We start from the raw sequence: 23,121 nt of genomic DNA, 5'->3' as shown, positions 1-23,121 counted from the left end.
GGGTGGAGCCTGGAGTCAGCTAAACCAGCTAACTCCACCCCCTTTGGTGAACTTAGATGGTTTAGCAGACAGTTTGAGGATCCAATGGAGGTAGATGTTTTTGTCAGAAGCACTTTTTAATACGTTTCATTGGTTCAATAATTTTTTAATCAACACACAGACGTAAAAGGTGTTCAATGGCCCTGATTTATGGGAAAAAAAATGCAAAAGCGGAAAAATGGAGTTAGCTGGTTCCAGAGCATGTGAGCGGAGCGGAGCGACGCGATTTTGACATGAGCGCGGAGCTGGTTATAAAAAGGTTGGAGCGCTACTCAGAGCGAGGACCGCCTCCCGCTCCAGGCCGCCCTCGCGGGGGCCGCGCACCGAATGTTTGAGCATGCCCGGTCGCACGGACTCAGAGACACACAGACATCAGCGCACCCAGATTTCATTAGAATTTCTACTTTCTTTTTCCTTTCTTTTTTTTTTTACTGTTGAGCGACCCGGTTTGAGCGGAGCGTGGAGCGAGATTTGCGCAAATCAACGTGAGCGAGGAGCGACGGGGAGCAGAGCGCGGGGGGAGTTGACGTGAGCGAATAGCGAGCGTGAAACAAGCCCCCTGGAGCGCCGAGCGGCATTTCCACCCGCTCCGCTCCGCTCACGTGCTCTGGCTGGTTCCTGCCGGACAGCAACGCACCCAAAAAAATTAAACAACAGTAAATCAATAAAAAGGCTGTAGGTGTAATGCAGGTAATCAGTGTGTTTCAGGAAAACAAGCGGCTAGGTCTATGGTCTAAGCAACTAATTCCACTTAATAGTATCAAGGGGTAAACAGGACCCCCCCCCCCCCCCCCCACACACCCCATACCTGGCCACACCCAAAGTGGGCGTGGTCAGGGAGCAGGTGATAAACTCTCATAAATGGAACCAAATGGACCGTTAGGGGTCCATTTGGTTCCATGTATGTATACACTCTCTGAGTTACAGACCTTTTAAGGGTCCATTTGGTTTCTTTGAGAACTACTGGCCTATACTAGAACATAAATAAACAAACAGAACATCTTAACATCTTATTAACCACATGACTGCTATCCTGTATTTTTAACCTTCTGATCGTTATTTATAAGCAATGACCAACATCATAATGTACAGTGTGTATAATAGTGTGTATACTGCATGATGTGACCAATGTGAGCTTGTAGATTGGCTATTTTCAAAACATTTAGGAATAGTTTTGGATCATTTTAACAACACAAATCTTGTCCCTGCCACAAAATATGTTCAGTATAAATTATTTTGGGGTCGTTGTCATGAAACCACTGTTATATTAGACTCCATACTAAATATATCTGACCCTTGACCCCTCTGTGTACCAGGATGACCAAACCAGCTAGTTCCACCCAGTAATCAACCACAACCAATCACCACTCACACACCAGCTGGTAACCAATCAGCACCACTGAATCCCTCATACCAATGTGGGGGAGGAGACATTCACAGGACAAAACAACACACAGGTAAATACACATATGACCATATAGGGTCATAACAACACTAACAATAATCAGTGTTGGGACTAACGCGTTAAGTAACGCAACTACTTTTTGCGGTAACTAATAACGTAACGCGTTACCTTTTCCAATGCAGTAACGCCGTTATAGTTACTGTGATTTAAAAAGGTGCGTTACTGCGTTACATTATGTGATCCAACTGAACTGTCTCCCCCGCCGAGCAGCTTGCCTGTTATCTAAACAGGACAGGCAGGCTTGGATGGATAAAGGCAAATTCTCACACACACACACACACACACACACACACACACACACACACACACACACACACACACACACACACACACACACACACACACACACACACACACACACACACATGGCAACATACCCACCACCACAACCGCACACACACAATCTCAGCTGAGCGACAGCGCAGCGTTAGTTTGCGGCTTGGAAATATAACCATTATTTAGAATTTTTGGGGATAAAGGGCGCTAAAGACATTGCAGTGACAGAAAACATTGTCCACATCGAGTAACAGCAATGCTAATCTCCTGAAGCACCTAACTACAGTACATGGGGTTATAAAATTAGTCGCCAAAGAAGACTCCACCGGCAGTGATCTATGGAGCTACAGCTACTCCATCCATGTAAACAGCCAAAAAACTTTTTTTTTTTAAATCGCCACAGCATGTCACCCAGACTCAACTAAACAGATTGATTGGCAGGTATGTTGTTGAGGAGGACATGCTTCCCATCGCAACGGTTGAGTTTGTTGCCTTCAGAGAACTAGTCAGCAAAATAGCAGTGAAAGCAGCAGGGCCACTACAGTGCAGAAAGACGTTTAATTGTTCCACTACATTTCATAATGACTACAATGGTCTTTCAATGGTGTGTGTGTGTGTGTGTGTGTGTGTGTGTGTGTGTGTGTGTGTGTGTGTGTGTGTGTGTGTGTGTGTGTGTGTGTGTGTGTGTGTGTGTGTGTGTGTGTGTGTGTGTGTGTGTGTGTGTGTGTGTGTGTGTGTGTGTGTGTAATACAGTACACTGGCATAAGTGTGAGAGGTTTTTCATTAAAAAAAAAAAAAAAGGTTTTGTCAGTTAAATTAAGGCCACTCACATCTATATGCAAATGACATCAAATTCATTCAAACTGATAACTGACTGGGGAGGGAGTGTGGGAGATAGGTGGGTTATTGTATTGCTCTGAGTATAATGATCATTACATACTGATGTGAAAGAAAATATTTCTAAAGAAGAAGAAACAAATAAACGTTTTTATGTATAGCCTATCAAAATCATTTGGAAGTAATATATATATTTGTATTTTATTTGATAATTTTTTTCTTCTTTTTTTAAAAGTAGAGTAAAGTAACTAGTTACTAGTTACTTTCATAATTTAGTAACTAAGTAAAGTAACTAATTACATTTTTGGAGCAGTAACTAATAACTATAACTAGTTACTTTTTAAAAGTAACTTGCCCAACACTGACAATAATACAAATAAATGTTAAAATAATGAATCTTTTGATAATAAATCAGTAAAATCAGGCAAAAATAAGAATTAAATAACCTAACCCTAACCTAACCCTAACCCTAACACCGAAATAAAGTAACCAAAAACCGAAAAGAAACAAACACAATCCGCCAAAAAAAGAGCCTCCCTCCAGCCTCAAGCCATATCTCCGCCATATCGTCGCCCTGGGGCACCACATAGTGCTAATCCGGCCCTGACAACAAGTTAAAAGTTAAACATACAGCTTCCATGGCGTCCATGATGATGAAAATATGCTCTACATACATATCTGTAACAGTGAGAATAATCACCACCTGTCCTCTGTACAGACCACCTTCACAACACATAGACCACCTGTCCTCATGTACAGACCACCTTCACAACACACACACACACACACACACACACACACACACACACACACACACACACACACACACACACACACACACACACACACACACACACACAAACACGCGCGCGCGCGCGCACACACACACACACACACACACACACACACACACACACACACACACACACACACACACACACACACACACACACACACACACACACACACACACACACACACACACACACACACACACACCAGAGTGTGTACCATGGTATGTTAGGACCCGGCCTAGGGGTCAGCTAGGGGTCACCAGGTGACAAACATATCCAGTCAACACCACTTTAAAATACACAACACACTGATTTATTATAGGAATTAGACTGCTGTCTGTTAGGTACCACTCTACTGAACCATGTAGGGAATGCATGACCCACCATGTTATGAAATACACTTTATACCTGTTGTCTGTCTGTCTGTCTGTCTGTCTGTCTGTCTGTCTGTCTGTCTGTCTGTCTGTCTGTCTGTGTGTGTGTGTGTGTGTGTGTGTGTGTGTGTGTGTGTGTGTGTGTGTGTGTGTGTGTGTGTGTGTGTGTGTGTGTGTGTGTGTGTGTGTGTGTGTGTGTGTGTGTGTAACAACAACATGGTCACTGGACGGACCCTCAGTCCTATCTTAACACATCGGGTACCAAACACGGTCTGAACCGTGTTTTCAGTCTCTTTAGTTTTTTTCCACACGGGAGGGGCTGGAGCAGCTCTAGAATCACCCAAAGTGATTCTGAATATTTACAGATCACTGTGCCAAAAAACATGGCTCCCCATCCGCTTCCGTTCTCTCTCCTTCTCTAAAACCCCTATAACTCCGTCCTATCTTAACAACAACATAGTGACTGGACCCTCAGTCCTATCTAAAAAAATCCTCTGAAGTTGTCGGCTATTTTCACATGAAGTAACGGGTATCGTGACCATTTAAATGTCAGTAATTGTAACAAAATGATCAAACTGAAAAAAACACATTAGTTTCAACACTGATAATAAAGCATGAATAATGATGTCATATTTCTGTCTCAACTCACAGCAGTCTGCAGGTTCATCTGACCGGTCCCCACAGTCATCTACTGAGTCACATTTCCATGACAACGGAATGCACTTGTAGGTCTTACAAGCAAACTGATGGGAGAGACAGAGGATTATGTTTAGAATCAGTAATGTATCAAAAGCAGACATGAGACATAAAGTCATACAGAGCAACACAAGTGAAGGCGAGGTGAATCACCTGGCTGGCAGTGCAGTTGGACATGCACTGCTTGCCATCAGCTGCCAAGTAGAAGTGGGCGGGACAGGAACACTTGTAGCCTCCTCCAGGTGAGAGCAGACACAGGTTACTGCAGCCTCCATTGTTGGTCTGACACGGGTGACCGGCCACTGCAGGGTGGAGAAAACATGCACACATGGAACAAACATGAGAACACACACCTATATGTTAGAATAAAGCAATAAGCCACACCAGGCTGTGGTTTAATGTGAGTTTAGAGCAGCTATGAGGTGTTGTTAGGAACGATGCAGCGCAGAGTGACTACAACCCTCTAACTGTTCTACAATCACTGTAAACCACCACCTCACATGGTTTATTGCTTTGATAAAACACCAAATATGGCAACATGACAATCATAGACAACCCAATTAAAACTGTATTTAATATCCTCTAATTTTGCTAAAGGATAAACTAAATCACAAACAGTAATTCATCCATGTAAAGTTATGGTTGATATTGTAAACAAGGTGTTGGAGCAGTAATACACATACATGTCCATGTGGTTAGTGAGTATTTTACAATGAGGCTCAGCCAATCACAATCAAGCAACATAAATATCAATTTGATATTACTATGAGGCACTACTACTATAACTAATATAACCGTTTTAAAAACAGATCAAATAATACAAACAGACAATGAATAAAATCCTTGGGGTGTTTTTTGTCCCTGTAAAAAGATATTTACAGTGAGCAGTCATTCTACGGCGCTCTGAGAGCTGTTAGGGGTTTAGAGTCTTGCTCAGGGACACACATGGACACATTGCTGGAATGGAACCTGCTACAACTACTGTAGAGCCTCTGGCTGCCCAGCCGGGCTCTCTAACCACTCAGCTATGGCCGCCCCCAGTGAGAGTGAATAGTGAGAGTGTTGTATACAGTAGGTGGTACAGACCCTCAGGTTGTCTATAGGGGTGATACATGTGGAGGTCTAATGGAAAGAACAGGTTGCTGATGAGTCTGGTCTTATTGGTTCCCTGAGTCTTGTTGGCTCTGTAGATGGAGTCGGTCCTCCTGTCTATCCAGTAGATGTGATCCTCAAACAGAGTAATAGCATTGATGTCGTGGATGTCCTGACTCACAACTACAGACACACAAAACCAAAAGAGTCACAATATTATAAAATACATGAACAAAGTATTATAAAGAATATTATAACAAGAGTTAAAATGCATCAATAAGGTTTACAGAATAAACAATATTCTCACTCTTTTCCTTGTTTTTTTCTTACTCTACTCATGTAAAAATGAACATAATCCATTCTTATACACAGTAACACTCTGGAGTGTTAATTTAAACACATGAACCCTAGTGATCCTATTCTGGGACAAACATTTACCGGAAATAGCAGATCTACAAGCACACTACGCATCACATTGCAACATGTTATGCGCTTGTAGATCTGCTATTATCTGCAAAGATATTTAATGTAAAAAGGATAAAAGGAGGGGCCTAGTATACTGCCCTGCCAAGCCAAAGGGCAGTAACTACGTTTTTGGACACACCAACTTATTTGTGTATCCCAAAGGTCAAATTAGCCTTTGTGATTTTGGGGGATAAACAATTACCTCGAGAACAGATGTACAATTAGTGTAATATCACTTATATGCCGATATCTCATTTGGCTGACCAGTTGAATCATTTTTCAGTGATTTTTTTTTTTTCGTAGTTACTGCACTTTACCTTGGCAGGGCAGTATAGACCTCTGGAGGACTCCAGTCAACAAAGTATAATAGGGATTACTTTTACGTAATCTGAGTACTACTTCCTCCCCTGTGTGTGTGTGTGTGTGTGTGTGTGTGTGTGTGTGTGTGTGTGTGTGTGTGTGTGTGTGTGTGTGTGTGTGTGTGTGTGTGTGTGTGTGTGTGTGACCTGTGTGTCTGTTGGTTCCATCCAGGTTGGCAAACTCAATGTGTTTCTCCTTGTTGTCGCTCCAGTAGATGTGATTGTTGATGTAGTCTAACGTCAGGCCATAGGGCCTGTAGATCTTATCCTTCACGATGATGCTCCTGTTGGTGCCGTCCATCCCCATCCTCTCTATGTGGGGGTTGTTGTTACCTCTGTCTGACCAGTACAAGTACCTGTCAGGAGACACTGAGTCAGGGTCACTGTTTGACATCTTTACTGACAATGTAACATATTGTTGTTGTCGGGCAGAAACCTTGTATCTCCATATTTAAAAACGTTTGTTTTGTTTTGTAAAGTAATGTCTACATTATCCACAATACCACAGTGTCACTAAAGTAGCAGAAAAAGCCGATGTACAAGCTCACAATGCGTCACAACGTCACACACTGTGAGCCTGTAGATCTTTTTATATAATTGCTGTTTTTAATTGAAAGTGAAAGTGGTTTAGTGTGTCTTTGGGTTTTATATATATTTAACCAATGAAAAGTATTAACAAAGAGCTTGAGACTAAATAATAACTACATTGGAAAACAGATTATTTTTACCATTTCCTGAATATAACAGTTTTGGACATTTTCCACCCGACATCAACGATATGTAAAAATACATATTGTTACCTCTATCAATATGATAAAACACAATGAAACCACAGTTTATCTACACTGTGTGAACATGTAACTCACACTTACATGTAAGTAGTGTGTGTGTATGTGTGTGTGTGTGTGTGTGTGTGTGTGTGTGTGTGTGTGTGTGTGTGTGTGTGTGTGTGTGTGTGTGTGTGTGTGTGTGTGTGTGTGCGTGTGTGCGTGTGCGCGCGCATTGTGTGTGTGTGTGTGTGTGTGTGTGTGTGTGTGTGTGTGTGTGTGTGTGTGTGTGTGTGTGTGTGTGTGTGTGTGTGTGTGCGTGCGAGTGTGTGTGTGCGAATGTGTGGGGCGGGGGGACATTCAACACATTATTCACAATAATTCAGACATACTGTACTTTGTATGATTTTGTTTTAGAATACCTAGGCGTCATGTGTTCATATTTTATCTCATAGGAGCTCCAGAAAGCATAGCCAATCACAAGGAAGTATTACACATTATATTCACTTTTCAGTGAGTGACAACTTACATGATACTATTTAAATGTTCCTCATGAGGTAAACTCTACCCTTCTTATTCTACTACAAAAACATCTATTAAGTGACTTTTTAACACTTTACAAGATGTACAGAATATGATGCAATGTCATCAGTTTAATGTTTAGATGTAATTCAGTCTTCTTGTATCCGTGGTGTTTCACAGGATGGTGTGAGGTTCATGATGTCACCACAGTGTGAGGTTCATGATGTCACCACAGTGTGAGGTTCATGATGTCACCACAGTGTGAGGTTCATGATGTCACCACAGTGTGAGGTTCATGATGTCACCACAGTGTGAGGTTCATGATGTCACCACAGTGTGAGGTTCATGATGTCACCACAGTGCTCTTACCCGTAGCGTACATCCACAGCCATGGCCTCTGGCTCCTCCAGGCCGGTGTTGACCAGTACTGTTCTGTACGACCCGTTTAGTTTGGACACCTCTATGGTGTCACTGTCACTGTCACACCAGTACAGGTTTCCTGCCACCCAATCAACAGCCAGACTGGATGGATAGCTGATCAATGTGTTGTGAAGGACCTGTCAATCAACCATACATGTACTCTGAATATACTCACCATTTTATTATTTTATCATTTGTATGCAGTTACTACAATACTTTTAGAAAGGGTAGTGTAGAGCAGTGTTCACAAATGTATTTTGTTTCAAAAATGTTCTATTTTGAATGTTTCTTTTTCAAAATATCTGATCTACAAGCTCACAACACAATTTTTTAGATTGTGGGCCCCAGCCAGAGTCTGTGTCTATTTCAGGGTTCTTGTCATGTAACAGTTTGTGAAGCCCTGGTGTAGAGAGACAGGAAACCAAGGACAGAAAGAGGAGAAACATGTGAGACAAGACCAGGAGTCAGATTCAAACTCACATCCTCACGGCTCACAAGGAGCGCATGGTCTGTACACTAACTGACTGAAACACCAGACACCCTGTTTTCTGCTTTTATATTTAACCCATTAAGACTTGGAACGCATCTGTGTCTTTTTAGATTCCTTTGGCTATTCAAAAATAGCAGATATACAAGCTCATAGCGCGGCACCGAGTGCCACGCTATGAGCTTGTATATCTGCTATTTTTGAAAAATTGTGAAAATGTGTGCAAATCTTTGAATATATATATTTTTAAAGCATACATCTTTAACTCAAATCTTTGCTTCTGGGGGATTCAACAAATGTCTTCTAAATCCTAACAGTTTTCTGAAAAACTTATGTTGCAAACTAACCCTAACCCTAATATATCAGTGGTGCTCAAACCTTTTCATGTCAAGGACCCCAAAACATATTTGGTTCCAGGGACCCCAAGAAGCAAAGATTTGAGTTAAAAATGTTGGCTTTAAAAAATATACAACAAAAGATTTGCACACGTTTTCACAATTTTTCTAAAAAAGCCGATCTACAAGCTCATAGCGCGGCACCAACTGCCACGCTATGAGCTTGTATATCTGCTATTTTTTAATAGCCAAAGTATAAAATAATTTGAAGTTGAAGTGGTAACACAGATGCGTCCTCGGTTTTAATGGGTTAACACTGATGTCACAAAGTATTTTAAATACAAGTATAAGTACTCTGAATTACATGTGTACTGTAAGTAGTTTGAATTCAGTTTCTCTTCCCTGTCATTCATCCTCATCGTTGCATTGTCACACTGACCTGGACGTCACTGCCATTGATGTGCATGCGACTGATCATGGAGGGCTGGGTACTATAGGGGGTCCATTCTGTCCAGTAGATCATCTGCTGCTGATAGTCAAAGTCCAGAGCCCTCACCCTCTCCAAGTCCTGTCACACCACATCAGTTGTGTTAGTCTCAGACAGGAATACATTCCAGCGTGTCAAAAGCAATGTGTGTAGAATATTGTATAGAGCGTGCCAACGACTCGTCACCACGGGGGGGGGGGCGGTGGCGTGGCATTGTAGCTGCAGACATACTTGAGGGGGGCAATGTTAAGTCAACCTGGTTTTTACCCCTCAAAGATGTCCGCCGCTACCAAAAGACACTTGTTGACGCCCCCTTCAGGATTTTTGGCAAGCTCTATAGGATTACATAGGATGTGTTGTTATGTCTAATGGTTTTCACCTGTTTGAGCTCTGTGGAGCTGGAGCCGTCTAAGCTGATCTTCATCAGGTTGGACCAGGTGCCTACGATGAGGAAGGGCTCCACCTCTGGAGAAAGTGAGACATTACATTTGAGTTGGTTTACCTTTAAAAATATAGAAAAACTTGGAAAACATCCGTTTCATTTTACTTTTTAGCGTTGGCTATTCTAAAATATCACATATACAAGCTCACAGCGTGTCACTTAGTGCCGCGCTGCGAGCTTGTACTGTAGATCTGCTATTTTTGAAAATGTGTTTGAAAAATCTTTAAAGTGTTTGAAAAAAAAAGTATGATTCAGATTTATTTTAACACAAATCTTCTCTTCTGGGGGTCCCTGACAACACATTTTCAGATGGGGGTCCACGTCCAAATACATATCATTTTGGGGGTCCCTGGCATGCAGAAGTTTGGAAACTAATGATTTAGAAGGCATTTGTAGAATGGGCCTCAGGTCTTAATGGGTTAATACGCTCATAAATGTAACATATTGATACATAAATAACCTTATAAATGTAAACTTATTGATCACCATGTTTAAAAAGGTTGGGATGTGTTTCCTCTCTTTGTCAAACACATCACTGACACAGTGAAGCTGCTGTATTTACTGACTCACCTTTTATTGACTTTAAATACAAATATCTACATATTTCACTGGTTACAATATGAGAGTTTTAGATTAATGTTTTTAAGGGGCTGAGATTGAATTAAACACAGACAGACAGACAGACAGACAGACAGACACACAGACAGACAGACAGACAGACAGACAGACAGACAGACAGACAGACAGACAGACAGACAGACAGTCTTACCTGTTGTGTTGTGTGTTGGTTCATTCTGAAGAGCTGAGGAGAAACATAAAAAACTAAATGAGCTTCAGTGTAACAGCTGGTTGGTTGTTGTGGTTTATCTGTTGAAATACAGGACAAGATGTCCTTTGTTTCTCCTGTTTGCTGCTATTTATTTGACATTCACAGGGTGGGAATGAGGAACTATCATTTATATCAGAAATAACTAAATAAAAGTCAACGACAATCAATAGTTTGTTGTAAACTAACAGGGTGGTTGTCATTTATTGATTTGGTCACACAGACCTTCATCACTAACAAACTAATATAATTATCCTTCAAACTCAGTTGGCTGTGGAACACGCCTGACAAGTTGTCCAATAACATGAGAGAAGTTTTCAGGCCTCAAGAAAAGGACATTTGTGCTGCAGAGCTCCCTGTGAGAGCTAAGAGTGACTACAAAGTTAACATGTACTTTGATGTCATCCTAGAGTTCAACACTCACTGAAGAAGACAATGAGCAAGATAATTATAACATACATTCATAGTATAACATGCATGGATGTGTTTAAAGTTTCACAGCAATCATTTGTACAGATTTATATGAGGTTTGGACACAATTTGTAGAAGTAATATCAGAGAATGTGCTTTACAAAAGTCGGCCTCCTGGTGGCGCTATAACAGGTCTCCAGGGAGAGAGAAAGGTTTCACACTAATCGGTCCAACGGTGCCGTAGATTAGCTGCTCACAGACACACGGATGGACAGGGGTGAAATCATACTCTCCGGCCTTCAGCAGTCCTCACTGGCGGAGATAATTCATGGAACCTCACTGCTTTCTCACAACATCTGTTAGTGTCTCATTCACCTCCTAAACCCCCTCACAGCACCAGTATATCTCTGCTGTCCGGCAGCAACCAGCTAACTCCAAAATGTTCATTTTTCAGGAAATGACAAAAAGATGGTTTTGTCAGAAGCACTTTTTAATACTTTTCATTGGTTCAATATTTAATCAACACACAGACGTAAAGGGTGTTCAATGGCTCTGATTTATGGAAAAGAAATGCAAAAGCTGAAACATTTAGTTAGCTGGTTCCTGCCGGACAGCAACGCACCCAAAAAAACAAAACAACAATAAATCAATAAAAAGGCTGCAGGTGTAATGCAGGTAATCAGTGTGTTGCCAGATTTTGCAAGGAAAACAAGCGGCTAGGTCTATCAAAATAAGCCCCAAAGGAGCAACTAATTCTACTAAATAGTATCAAGGGGTAAACCACAGATATAGAAACCTAGATACCTCATGGCCTCTGCAGTTCATTGGAGCGACGTGCTTGGTATGGTGGCCGCCATATTTCCGGGGGGCACGGGCACTGGCCAATCACAGCGCGTTGACTACTGGCCAATCACAGCGCGTCTTTTCCAGGACTTGTCAGAATCTAGTTGTCCCGCCCCCACCTGCCTCTCATTGGCCTACTGAACGCCCCCCTTCTGTGACATACGCGGACATTTCCAGCTTTCCCCCAGAAGCGGAAGTGCGTTCGCCATACACACGCTTTAGAGCCAGAGGAGGCGTCTACCTTTATATGTCTATGGGGTAAACATATGCCACAAAATATGTTCAGTATAAATTATTTTGGGGTCGTTGACATGAAACCACTGTTATATTAGACTCCATACTAAATATATCTGACCCTTGACCCCTCTGTGTACCAGGATGACCAAACCAGCTAGTTCCACCCAGTAATCAACCACAACCAATCACCACTCACACACCAGCTGGTAACCAATCAGCACCACTGAATCCCTCATACCAATGTGGGGGAGGAGACATTCACAGGACAAAACAACACACAGGTAAATACACATATGACCATATAGGGTCATAACAACACTAACAATAATACAAATAAATGTTAAAATAATGAATATTGTGATAGTAAATCAGTAAAATCAGGCAAAAATAAGACTTAAATAACATAGGGGGGCACTTCAACTTGAGGTCGCCCTGGGGCACCACATAGTGCTAATCCGGCCCTGACAACAAGTCAAAAGTTAAACATACAGCTTTCATGGCGTCCATGATGATGAAAATATGCTCTACATACATATCTGTAACAGTGAGAATAATCACCACCTGTCCTCTGTACAGACCACCTTCACAACACATAGACCACCTGTCCTCTGTACAGACCACCTTCACAACACATAGACCACCTGTCCTCTGTACAGACCACCTTCACAACACATAGACCACCTTCACAACACATAGACCACCTTCACAACACATAGACCACCTGTCCTCTGAACAGACCACCTTCACAACACATAGACCACCTGTCCTCTGTACAGACCACCTTCACAACACATAGACCACCTCTCCTCTGTACAGACCACCTTCACAACACATAATCACCATTGGCAGCCTGACATTTTGACATTATGGCAGCCGAAAATGTAAAGCAAAAACATTTCACTTCACGTGTGACACACACACACACACACACACACACACACACACACACACACACACACACACACACACACACACACACACACACACACACACACACAGTAAAGCATCCAACGGTACTCATGGTTGTGTTAGCTTTGTGCCTCAGTGTGTTTCACATCCACATCAACCAACAAGTGTCATTAAAACAGAGTCTTACCTGAGCTCCACAGCAGGAGGAAAAATATCCCTGTTTTATCCATGTCTGGATTCACTCACACTGGATTCTCAACTGGAACGTCACTGATCAACACTTGATGTCCTGAACAGCACTGATCAACACTTGATGTCCTGAACAGCACTGATCAACACTTGATGTCCTGAACAGCACTGATCAACACTTGATGTCCTGAACAGCACTGTTCGCCGATCGCTGTCGTCCGTGTCTTTATGTGAGACACGTCAGCTCTCCTTATCTGATCATCACGTGGTTTCTCTGGAAAGTGGCAGCGCTCTTGATGACAGGAAGCTCAACCACAACCTGCCCTACATACGACAGAGGAGCACATATGCATCAAAATGGAGGACCACTGAACTCTGTAGGTGACAACATGGAGGACCACTGAACTGTACAGGTGACAAAATGGAGGACCACTGAACTCTGCAGGTTACAAAATGGAGGACCACTGAACTCTGCAGGTTACAACATGGAGGACCACTGAACTCTGCAGGTTACAACATGGAGGACCACTGAACTCGGATGTGTTGGATGGACTTGTATCGCACCATTTGACTGCTTCTGACCAAACATGTCCTTGATGAGTACATCATGTTCCAAATATAAATGAATAAATACATAAATAAATAAATATGCAAGAGGCTGTAGGAAAAGGAATATGTATCCTTCAGGTATTAGATCATTTGTATTAATTTATCAATATAGTGCCACAGGGGAAAGAGAAAATATAAATACATAGAATATTAAGTGAGTTTGGTAGAATATACGTAATAATTACATGTATTTATTTATTTACTTTATTTACTTACTCACTCACTCACTCACTCACTCACTCACTCACTCACTCACTCACTCACATACTCACTGACTGACTGACTGACTGACTGACTGACTGACTGACTGACTGACTGACTGACTGACTTACTTACTTACTTACTTACTTACTTACTTCTGACACAGTTGTCTAGCAGCCTTGCATCATGGCATCATGGCATTATGACATCATGGCATCATGACATCATGTCATCATTGCATTATGGCATTCTGGCAGCAAGTTTTCAAAGTCAGAGCCTACTTTAGAAAATGGATGTTCATAACATGTATCATTGTATTGATACATAAGTATCACCTACATGTTACTGATTATAGAGAATGTTATATTGTAATCCGTTCTAGTATTAAGGGAGACCTCTGAATGTTGTGCCATTGTGCGCCCGGCCCGACTCCCGATATTCCCAATGTAGGCTCTACCAAACAAATTTGGCATAGCGGGTGGTTTTAGAATCTGCTATGCGCTTACCCAAACGTGTGTGGGCAGGATAGCAATTTTAGGGACAGTGCAACAACACGCCCACGGCCACACCTCCAGGCACAAATTATGGAGTCTGCATAATAATGTATAGCGGGTAGTGAGACCGTAAGATACCGTTTAGGGACAGCGCCCGCTGCCTTGTGCGTAAATAACAGGTAGCGGGTAGTTTCAAGGGATAGTGCAGGACGGAAGATACGGCCCATCGTTTACGGGTGCAGTACGTTAGTCCGACAGCGCATTCCTCCGACAGCGCAGCGCTCCGACGTTTCCAATACTAAACCCGAACCAAACCCGCACCCTAACCCTAACCGCACGCGGATGCCACATAGTCGGAGAAAAGGTCTGTTGGATTAACGCATGCCTCCCATCGTTTACATGTCTCTGTCTGACAGATACTGTATGAACCTGACAGATATTCAAATGTTAAAATAAATGAAATAATACTGTCCCCTCACCCATTACAAGGATAATATCAATCACCAGAAACACGGTGCCTTGCTCAAGGACCAGGAGGGAGCCTGGGGATTGAACCTTCTGATAAGCGGGCCGCTGTACCTCATGTACCTCTATGACAGCGTGTACAGCCAATGGACAAGGACAATATCAGTCACCAGAAACATGGCTAAAATGGAGTTTAAAGATCAGAAGTGGCTGTGATAATGACAGCCCCACCCCACCAAATGTTTTAAAGTGAAATACCCCTTTAACTGCTCCTGATGAGCATGCAGCTTGGTGCCTTGCATGGTTTCCTCCACCGTCCATCGGTGTGTGAATGTGATGCATGCGATCTGTAGGGGGTGCTCAGGGGGTCGGCGACCCCTTAGCTCTGGTGCTATGGGGGCTGGGAGCTCCACATGCACGCGCTAGCACGCACCGTCAGCGGCGGTCTTTAACACCTTAAAGTTTAAACAATAGCCTCTCAAGGTTCGTGCCGTCATCGGCGAGCCGTTCTCAATAGCGTCTACCTTGGCTGCTTTGCATAACATTAGGCTACTGGAGAAAAGCCATGGACTTGAATTGAATGTGTTACATTCCTCTCACAATGAGAGACAACAGTCTCTGCACTGCAGAGTGTGAAGGGGATCACTTAGCAGAGGACCCAGTTCTCTGAGACAAAGCTAAGACAAGTTGTCTGATTAGACCTGAAAGGTATGGCCTACATGAGCCTTTGTCACCATTTCGTCCATACATGGTATGTCCGGTTGTGGTTAGGTTTCTTTGTCACTTTGTGGTTAGGTTTCGTCTGCATGAATAAACAGGCATAGACTACTCATGATATCACTATTATGTCACAGTACAAATACAGATGGTATATATACTGTAAGACACAAAGGGTTAGGCATAGACACAGGTTGACAAGTCATGTGAAGCCTGGGTCTGGCAGAACCAGGTCTCCTGGTCTTGTTTTAAGTAGGCCTACTTATGTGTTGGTGAGTCTATGTTTAAAGGGCTTTTATATAAAAAAATAATAGGGAAATTAAATAATTAATTAATTGAAACAAAGATAAAAACAACAAATTAACAATGCAACTAAATGATAAGATATAATCACGTTAAAAATCACATGTTGAATACAGTATTTCAACTAGCACTGAGCTGATCGGCTATGTGCACATGCGTGCACGTGCGCGTGCACGTGATGTCAGTAAATAGAGCCCCCCTAGCTCAAAAATCCACAGCTCATCACTGGATGCATGTTGTGAAACACTTTGGATACAGTGCTTTGCTCAAGGACTAGGGAGAAGCCCCCCCCCCCCCCATGTGCTGACAGAGTTAGAGTCACTGTACCAATTACCCCCCCCCCCCTCCTCCCCCCCATGTACTGACAGAGTCAGAGTCACTGTACCAATTACCCCCCCCCCCCTCCTCCCCCCTATGTACTGACAGTGTTAGAGTCACTGTACCAATTACCCCCCCCCCTCCTCCCCCCTATGTACTGACAGTGTTAGAGTCACTGTACCACTCACCCCCCCCCCCCCCCATGTACTGACAGTGTTAGAGTCACTGTACCAATTACCCCCCCCCATCCCCCCTATATGTGCTGACAGTGTTAAAGTCAGTGTGTTGAAACTAATCTCGTGTCTCATTTCCTGTCTAACGTGCAGACTGCAGCTACACCTAAACCACAGGAAGCAGCTTCTCTGCTGCTCCCACCACACTCCTACCTTTAGTTATGTTAACGTTACTTTAATAACAAGACTAAAACCTTTAGTTATGTTAACGTTACTTTAATAACAAGACTAAAACCTTTAGTTATGTTAACGTTACTTTAATAACAAGACTAAAACCTTTAGTTATGTTAAAGTTATTTTCAATAAGGTTTGAACAAGCCTAAAAAAGTGAAAATAGCAGAGCTACAAGCTCACAACGTGTTGCATTGCGACACTTTGTGAGCTTGTAGATCAGCTATTTTGGACACATCTTGCCAGTTAGTATTGCCTCCTGAGCAGGGTAATGAGAACCATGTGGAAGCCAGTCATGTATGGAAACAAACCCAGAACCTGTGAAATGTGTCACCAGTGGTTCCTAAAGCTTTTAGCTCCTGAACCCAAAAGAGACATGTTGATGTCTCCCCGGGACCCAAACTAATAGAAATAGCCGATCTACAAGTTCACAGTGCGTCCCAATGTGACGTGTTGTGAGCTTGTAGATCTGCTATTTTCACTACGTCTTGAAAGTTATTTTTTTTCTTTTTCAAAATGAATGGCATTTCTTTGATTTATTTATTCATGAATTAGTTTATTTTATTCTATAAAGAATTGTGAATTTTGGGGGGACATTGACAAAAAAAACGAAAAATTATAATAATACAAACGGAAATGAAAACTAAATGGACATTTACTCACAACCCATAAAAATGTGTCCGTGAACCAAAAACGGGTCCCGACCCACAGTTTGGGAAACGGCACCATGCCCCCGGTAGTAGTAGTATTAATGTAAATGTCTTGTGTTGCAGTGAGCGGTGGGAAAACCACAGATATAGAAACCTAGATACCTCATTGACCTCTGCAGTTCATTGGAGCGACGTGCTGGGTATGGTGGCCGCCATATTTCCGGGGGGCACGGGCACTGGCCAATCACAGCGCGTTGACTACTGGCCAATCACAGAGCGTCTTTTCCAGGACTTGTCAGAATCTAGTTGTCCCGTCCCCACCTGCCTCTCATTGGCCTACTGAACGCCCCCTTCTGTGACATACGCGGAAATTTCCAGCTGCCCCCCAGAAGCGGAAGTGCGTCCGCCATACACACGCTTCAGAGCCAGAGGAGGCGTCTACCTTTATATGTCTATGGGGAAAACCTTCTGAAACAGGAAGTTCATACGGGAGGTCACCTGCCAAGGTCTCTGATTGGCTGATGAAGAGACCTCCTTGACCAATGGCGTCCTCTTCAGGATATGACACCATGAGTGTAGCTCCCAGCCATACAGAGGCTGATGATGAGACTGTGATAGATGAAGATGAAACTATGGTTTGATAACAATCACACTCTTTGTAATTCATACAAATGCAGTTGTTTTCCTTTTAGGGTGCTAATGCCAGCATAAATCCATACAGTGGTTCATTGCACTCGAGTATACTTCAATAGTGACTTAATACGTTTTATTATTCTGGTATAAATGAAAATATGCTAATGTGATTCACTCTGTGTCAAATGGAGGATTATGTTCTTCATATCTGGTTGTGTCCTTCAGTCAGATGGAGTTACATCCATGTCTGTCCACATTCATAATATATAGTATTCTGTCAGAATGTATTCTACAGAAAAAAGGAGGTGGTGCCCCCACAGGCAAAAATAAACAAAATTTGTATCTTGTTCCCCCTGTTTTTTTACCGAATGAGTTCCCAGATTCTAGTGACCTTGACATTTGAACCTAAATTGTAATTCTTTGAATTTTATATTATTTTAATTTTACTTCTCTTCCTCTCTCCAAACAGGAACAAATGCTTTTATCAGAGAAAGAGGCCTTCATTGAACAGCTGAAAGCAGAGAAAGAGGAGAAGAGAAGGATACTTGCTGACAAGAGTCTGGTAAATAAACCATCTGTCACTAGAGACATTCACATCACTGAACACTATGGTTATCTATGACTCCCCTCTGCTGGTGACAATCTAAATAAATAATCTAAATAGTCTAAATAAAGATCTGAAGAGACACACAATGATCCATACAGGGGAAAGGGCCTTTACTTGTACAGAGTGTGGCGAAAGGTTTAGTCTGAAGAGTAGTCTGAAGAGACACACAATGATCCATACAGGGGAAAAGGCCTTCACTTGTACAGTTTGTAGCAAAACCTTTAATCGTAAGGACCATATGAAGTCACACATGAGTATTCATGGGGAAACACAGTTTGTGGTAAAGGCTTTGGTCACATGGGTACTTTGAAGACACACATGAGGATTTATACAGGGGAAAAACCCTATACCTGTACAGTTTGTGGTAAAGGCTTTTGTCAGATGAGTAATGTGAAACAACACATGAGGATTCATACAGGGGAAAAAACCTTTACCTGTACAGTTTGTGGCAAGGGTTTTGGTAAGATGAGTCACATGAAACGACACATGAAGACTCATGAAGGGGGAAAAAAATGTTAGTTTATGGTGCTGCAAGTGATGTGTTTTCGTTAAAACTTGTTAAAAGTTAAAGCTCTAGATTCAGACAGTAATCATTGCTATATAGTGTTTATTCAGTAACAGCGGTCTCCCTGGAACAGAAAATACGTTTTTAGGTGGGACACTAATTTCATTCATTCATTTAAAACAAATTAAAAAACAGCTTCTATTTGACTGTGCTCCAGTTCAGATTGTTTTGTTTAATCACTTTCTAAATGTGGATTGATACTGGAGAGAATCCTGTTAGTTGAACAGTAACTTGAGTTGTTTTGTTTTCTTTTTAAAATAAGCAAATAAACATACTATTCTCGGTAATCTAATATGAATGTGATCTGATGATGTCAACATAACCATATCTAATCTCAACAATTACTTTCTCTGTTCATTACTTCCTGTATGGAAAGTGTTTTTTACAGTCAATGTATTTGAGCAGTGGTGGAAGAGGTACTGAGGTCTTTTACTTACGTAAACATAGTAATACCACTGTGTAAAAGTCTTGTATAAAATGTTTACTTAAAAGTGCAAAAGTATTTGCTTCAAATTATACTTAAGCACGAAAAGTAAAATTACTCCCTGTACTTTTTAGTAAAAGAATGTCCTATTTCACAAGCTTACAATATTTTGAAAATAGCAGATCTATAGCTCACAACTCGTTGCATTTTGCGAGCGGGTAGATCTGCTTTTTTCAAATATCTGAAGTACAGTATGCTGTATATAGGTCTGAAGTGGTTAATGCATGTTTTGTATTAATAATCAAAATCTACAGTAAATAGTAACTAAAAAGTGATAGTAACCGTTCAATATTTGGATCCGAGATGTAGGGGAGTAGAAGTAAAAGTATTGGAAATCGGAAATACTCGAGTAAAGTACAAATACCAAAACATTGTACTTAAGTACATTACTTAAAGTAAATACTAAGTACTTAGTTTCTTTCCACTGTTGACTTAGAGCCTCCGTCCTATACTCCCGCTCAACACTCCTTCGCTGACAGGCTCCGCCCCCAGCCCGTAGGACTAGGCGTAGTGACAGATATCAGCCCTCCTCCTAGGGGTGGGTTCAATTAATCCATACAGCAATAATCGTATCGTAATCCTTATCGATACAGAGGCTACCATGTCGATATGGCAGGAAATGCTGTGTGAGACACAGCCTTAAAAAAACAAAACATCAGCATCAGTTTTTGCCTAGCCTCGATCTCCAGGCTTTTATTTTTTATTTTTGCTAAAAAATAAAAGCCTGGACCAGCGAGTTAGTTTTCTGGGCATAGGATGTGGGAGTCATCCTCAACCAACCAGAGTGCAGTGGGCGTCGGTGGTCTAGGACTCTTGAAAGTAAATTTATCGTATCTTGCGATACATATCGTATCTCACGATACATATCGTATCTCGCGATACATATCGGCCTCTGTATCGTGATACGTATCGATCATGAGGTTGTAGGCAATACCCAGCCCTACCTCCTCCCCGCCCGGCTTCCCTCCCCTGAACACGGGCCAATGGTGTTGGTACAGAGGCTGGACAAAGCCGGCTGCACCGCGGTGGATTGGAACCCCCACACTCTGATTTCCTTTCCTATCAGGACCTGGCAACCCGCCCACAGTGACATCACTACTAGTGACCACGCCTCCTGGTACGTAACTAGGGTTTTAACGCTTCTGCTTCTTCAACCATTCCCTCTCAATGGTCCCTTTCCTTAACGCTTCCCTTAAACCATTATTTTTTAATCTCTATAATTGTGGCCTATACATATATTTTTTTGATGAACATAAATTCAATCATACATACAGTATTGCGTACATATTGTAGTGTAGTGGTTCTCAAAGTGAGGTCCAGGGACCCTCTGGGTTACTTGAGGGGGTTTCAAATGGACCCTTACAGGTCTGTACGTACTGTATGTAGGTGAGTTTTTACTTCTCTTCCTCCACCCAGGAACAAAAGAGCTTCTATCAGAGGAGGAGGAGAGGATAGTTGTATAATAATGATATTATTATTATTAATCAGATTTGAGTTCATCTCCATTGACTGAAATGAGGGCAATTTGCTGCCTTTATTAACATTTACTCATGTCTTTTCTCATGTTGTCCACTAGAGGTCTGTCTTGCTCTTAAAATCAGAGTTTGCTCACAGTAGTAACTAACTAGTGCAATCCATCTGTGAATTATAGTTGTTTCTGTTTACACCAACCACAACATTATAGTTCATAAAAAAAGATTATTATTTTTTTAATCAATATTATTATATGTTTTAACATGTATCTGTTTCTTTCAAAAAGAACAAAGAAAAGTAACAATGGTGCTTAATGTGGTAGAATGTGAGGACAGTGTCACATTGGTGGGTGCTTTTGGTGACATCACATGACATGACTCTGGGATGAGGGCAGATAAATGTCTTTGTCATAGATTATGACATCTATATTATGTAAAAAATATGGACATACTCTGGCACTGACACCTTCTAGCCAGTAGGGGGCATCTTTGGTGTTTTCATCTGGTACCTTCACCTAGTGCAGGGTCTGTCTGTCTGTCTGTCTGTCTGTCTGTCTGTCTGTCTGTCTGTCTGTCTGTCTGTCTGTCTGTCTGTCTGTCTGTCTGTCTGTCTGTCTGTCTTGACACTTGCTCTTATCAGTCCTGTCCTGTTAGGCCGTATTGTCTAGCCCCTTATCGTTCAGTTTCGTTCCCATCAAGTGGATTTAAATAATCTCTGCTTCTTAAAAAAAGATTTATTGGTAGTAAGCAAGAAAAAAAAATACCGACATCTGATTCGGCGCAGTATTTTTATAATTAGAGTTTAAAAGTCGGTACTATTTTCTTAGCAGCGCAGTAATATATTCAAAGGGGTGGTGCGGTTTTTGACACGTGATTCCCGTTACAACCAATGGAGTCGCCTCTTCCGCCTCACCACTTCCTGCAACAACGGCCATAGCAACGGTAACGTCCGAAGAAAATACATCAAAACAAAGAAGATATCCTTCAAAAGCACGTCAAAAGGACTCGAAACGATGCTATATGAATCTTATGTCTGTCCAGAAAGAAGAGGTTCAGGAATTTACACGGACAAGATGGGATACATGAACAACAAGCCATGGATACACGACGGTCGTCTGTCCCGACCGAACTTCAACCAGGTGTTTGCACTTTTCCATTTACGGCCCATACATCTACATAAACGTTCAGCTTTCAAATATAAAGTGCTTACCCCATGGCCATTGGTGTTATAATTCTATATGGTCCCGCAGAAATACCCGTATATTCCGTATTGTTCAATAAAGAGTATTCTTAACCGATCGGTGGCCATTTTCTCATAGATTTATAATCTATCAGAATGCAATACACCTCCCATCCGATAGGGTCGCATGGTTGAAAGGATATGGTGAAAATGGCTACCGATCGGATTAACAGGCTTTTTATTGAACAATACGGAAGATACAGGTACTTCTCTGGGCCCGTACATCATTGTAACATCCATGGCCATGGGTAAGCATTTTAAATATGAAATATGAACGTTTATGTAGATGTACGGGCCGTTAATGGAGAAAGTGCAAACACTTGGACTGGTTGAATGTTTCAGGGCTACTAGAACGTGCATCAACGTTACGTATAAACATCAACATTGTGTGGATATGGGTTCTTACAAGCCTCCTGAGGACGCTGGGTTTCACGCAACATTATACCAGCGTTTTATTGACAAAAATACATTAATGTGATTAATGTGAGAGGAAAACGGCAGAAGGATCAACTCTCTCAAACAGAAACGTCAGCAGGTGAGCCACATTTTAACATGAGACTGAAATAATTTATTGTGTTATCAGATAAAAGCATTGAAAATAGCAGATCTACAAGCTCACAACACATCACAACGCGTTGTGAGCTTGTAGATCTGCTATTTTCAATAGATTTATTTGCGGGGAGACGC

At 41.9% G+C, this 23,121-nt stretch overlaps 1 protein-coding gene across 1 annotated transcript in view; it reads right to left on the bottom strand.

The window, feature by feature from the left end:
- Positions 1-13,434, bottom strand: part of LOC311055989 (uncharacterized protein) — a gene marked incomplete at its 3' end in the record, with an annotated part of 30,531 nt that extends 17,097 nt beyond the window's left edge. The window contains exons 1-9 of the mRNA XM_084072320.1: positions 13,271-13,434; positions 10,627-10,659; positions 9,795-9,880; positions 9,368-9,496; positions 8,056-8,243; positions 6,545-6,753; positions 5,568-5,756; positions 4,635-4,783; positions 4,435-4,528 (exon numbers count right to left, since the gene is read on the bottom strand). Coding sequence (XP_083928446.1) covers positions 4,435-4,528; positions 4,635-4,783; positions 5,568-5,756; positions 6,545-6,753; positions 8,056-8,243; positions 9,368-9,496; positions 9,795-9,880; positions 10,627-10,659; positions 13,271-13,313 — 1,120 coding nt within the window. The 5' untranslated portion in view covers positions 13,314-13,434. The remainder of the gene's footprint in view (positions 1-4,434; positions 4,529-4,634; positions 4,784-5,567; positions 5,757-6,544; positions 6,754-8,055; positions 8,244-9,367; positions 9,497-9,794; positions 9,881-10,626; positions 10,660-13,270) is intronic.
- Between the last annotated feature and the right edge of the window lie 9,687 nt (positions 13,435-23,121).

This window comes from Gymnoscopelus microlampas, assembly GCF_963454915.1.
Source record: "Gymnoscopelus microlampas genome assembly, chromosome: 2".
Classification (NCBI taxonomy): domain Eukaryota; kingdom Metazoa; phylum Chordata; class Actinopteri; order Myctophiformes; family Myctophidae; genus Gymnoscopelus; species Gymnoscopelus microlampas.
Note: the sequence above shows the minus strand (reverse complement) of the source record. Positions and strands in the feature narration are given on the sequence as shown.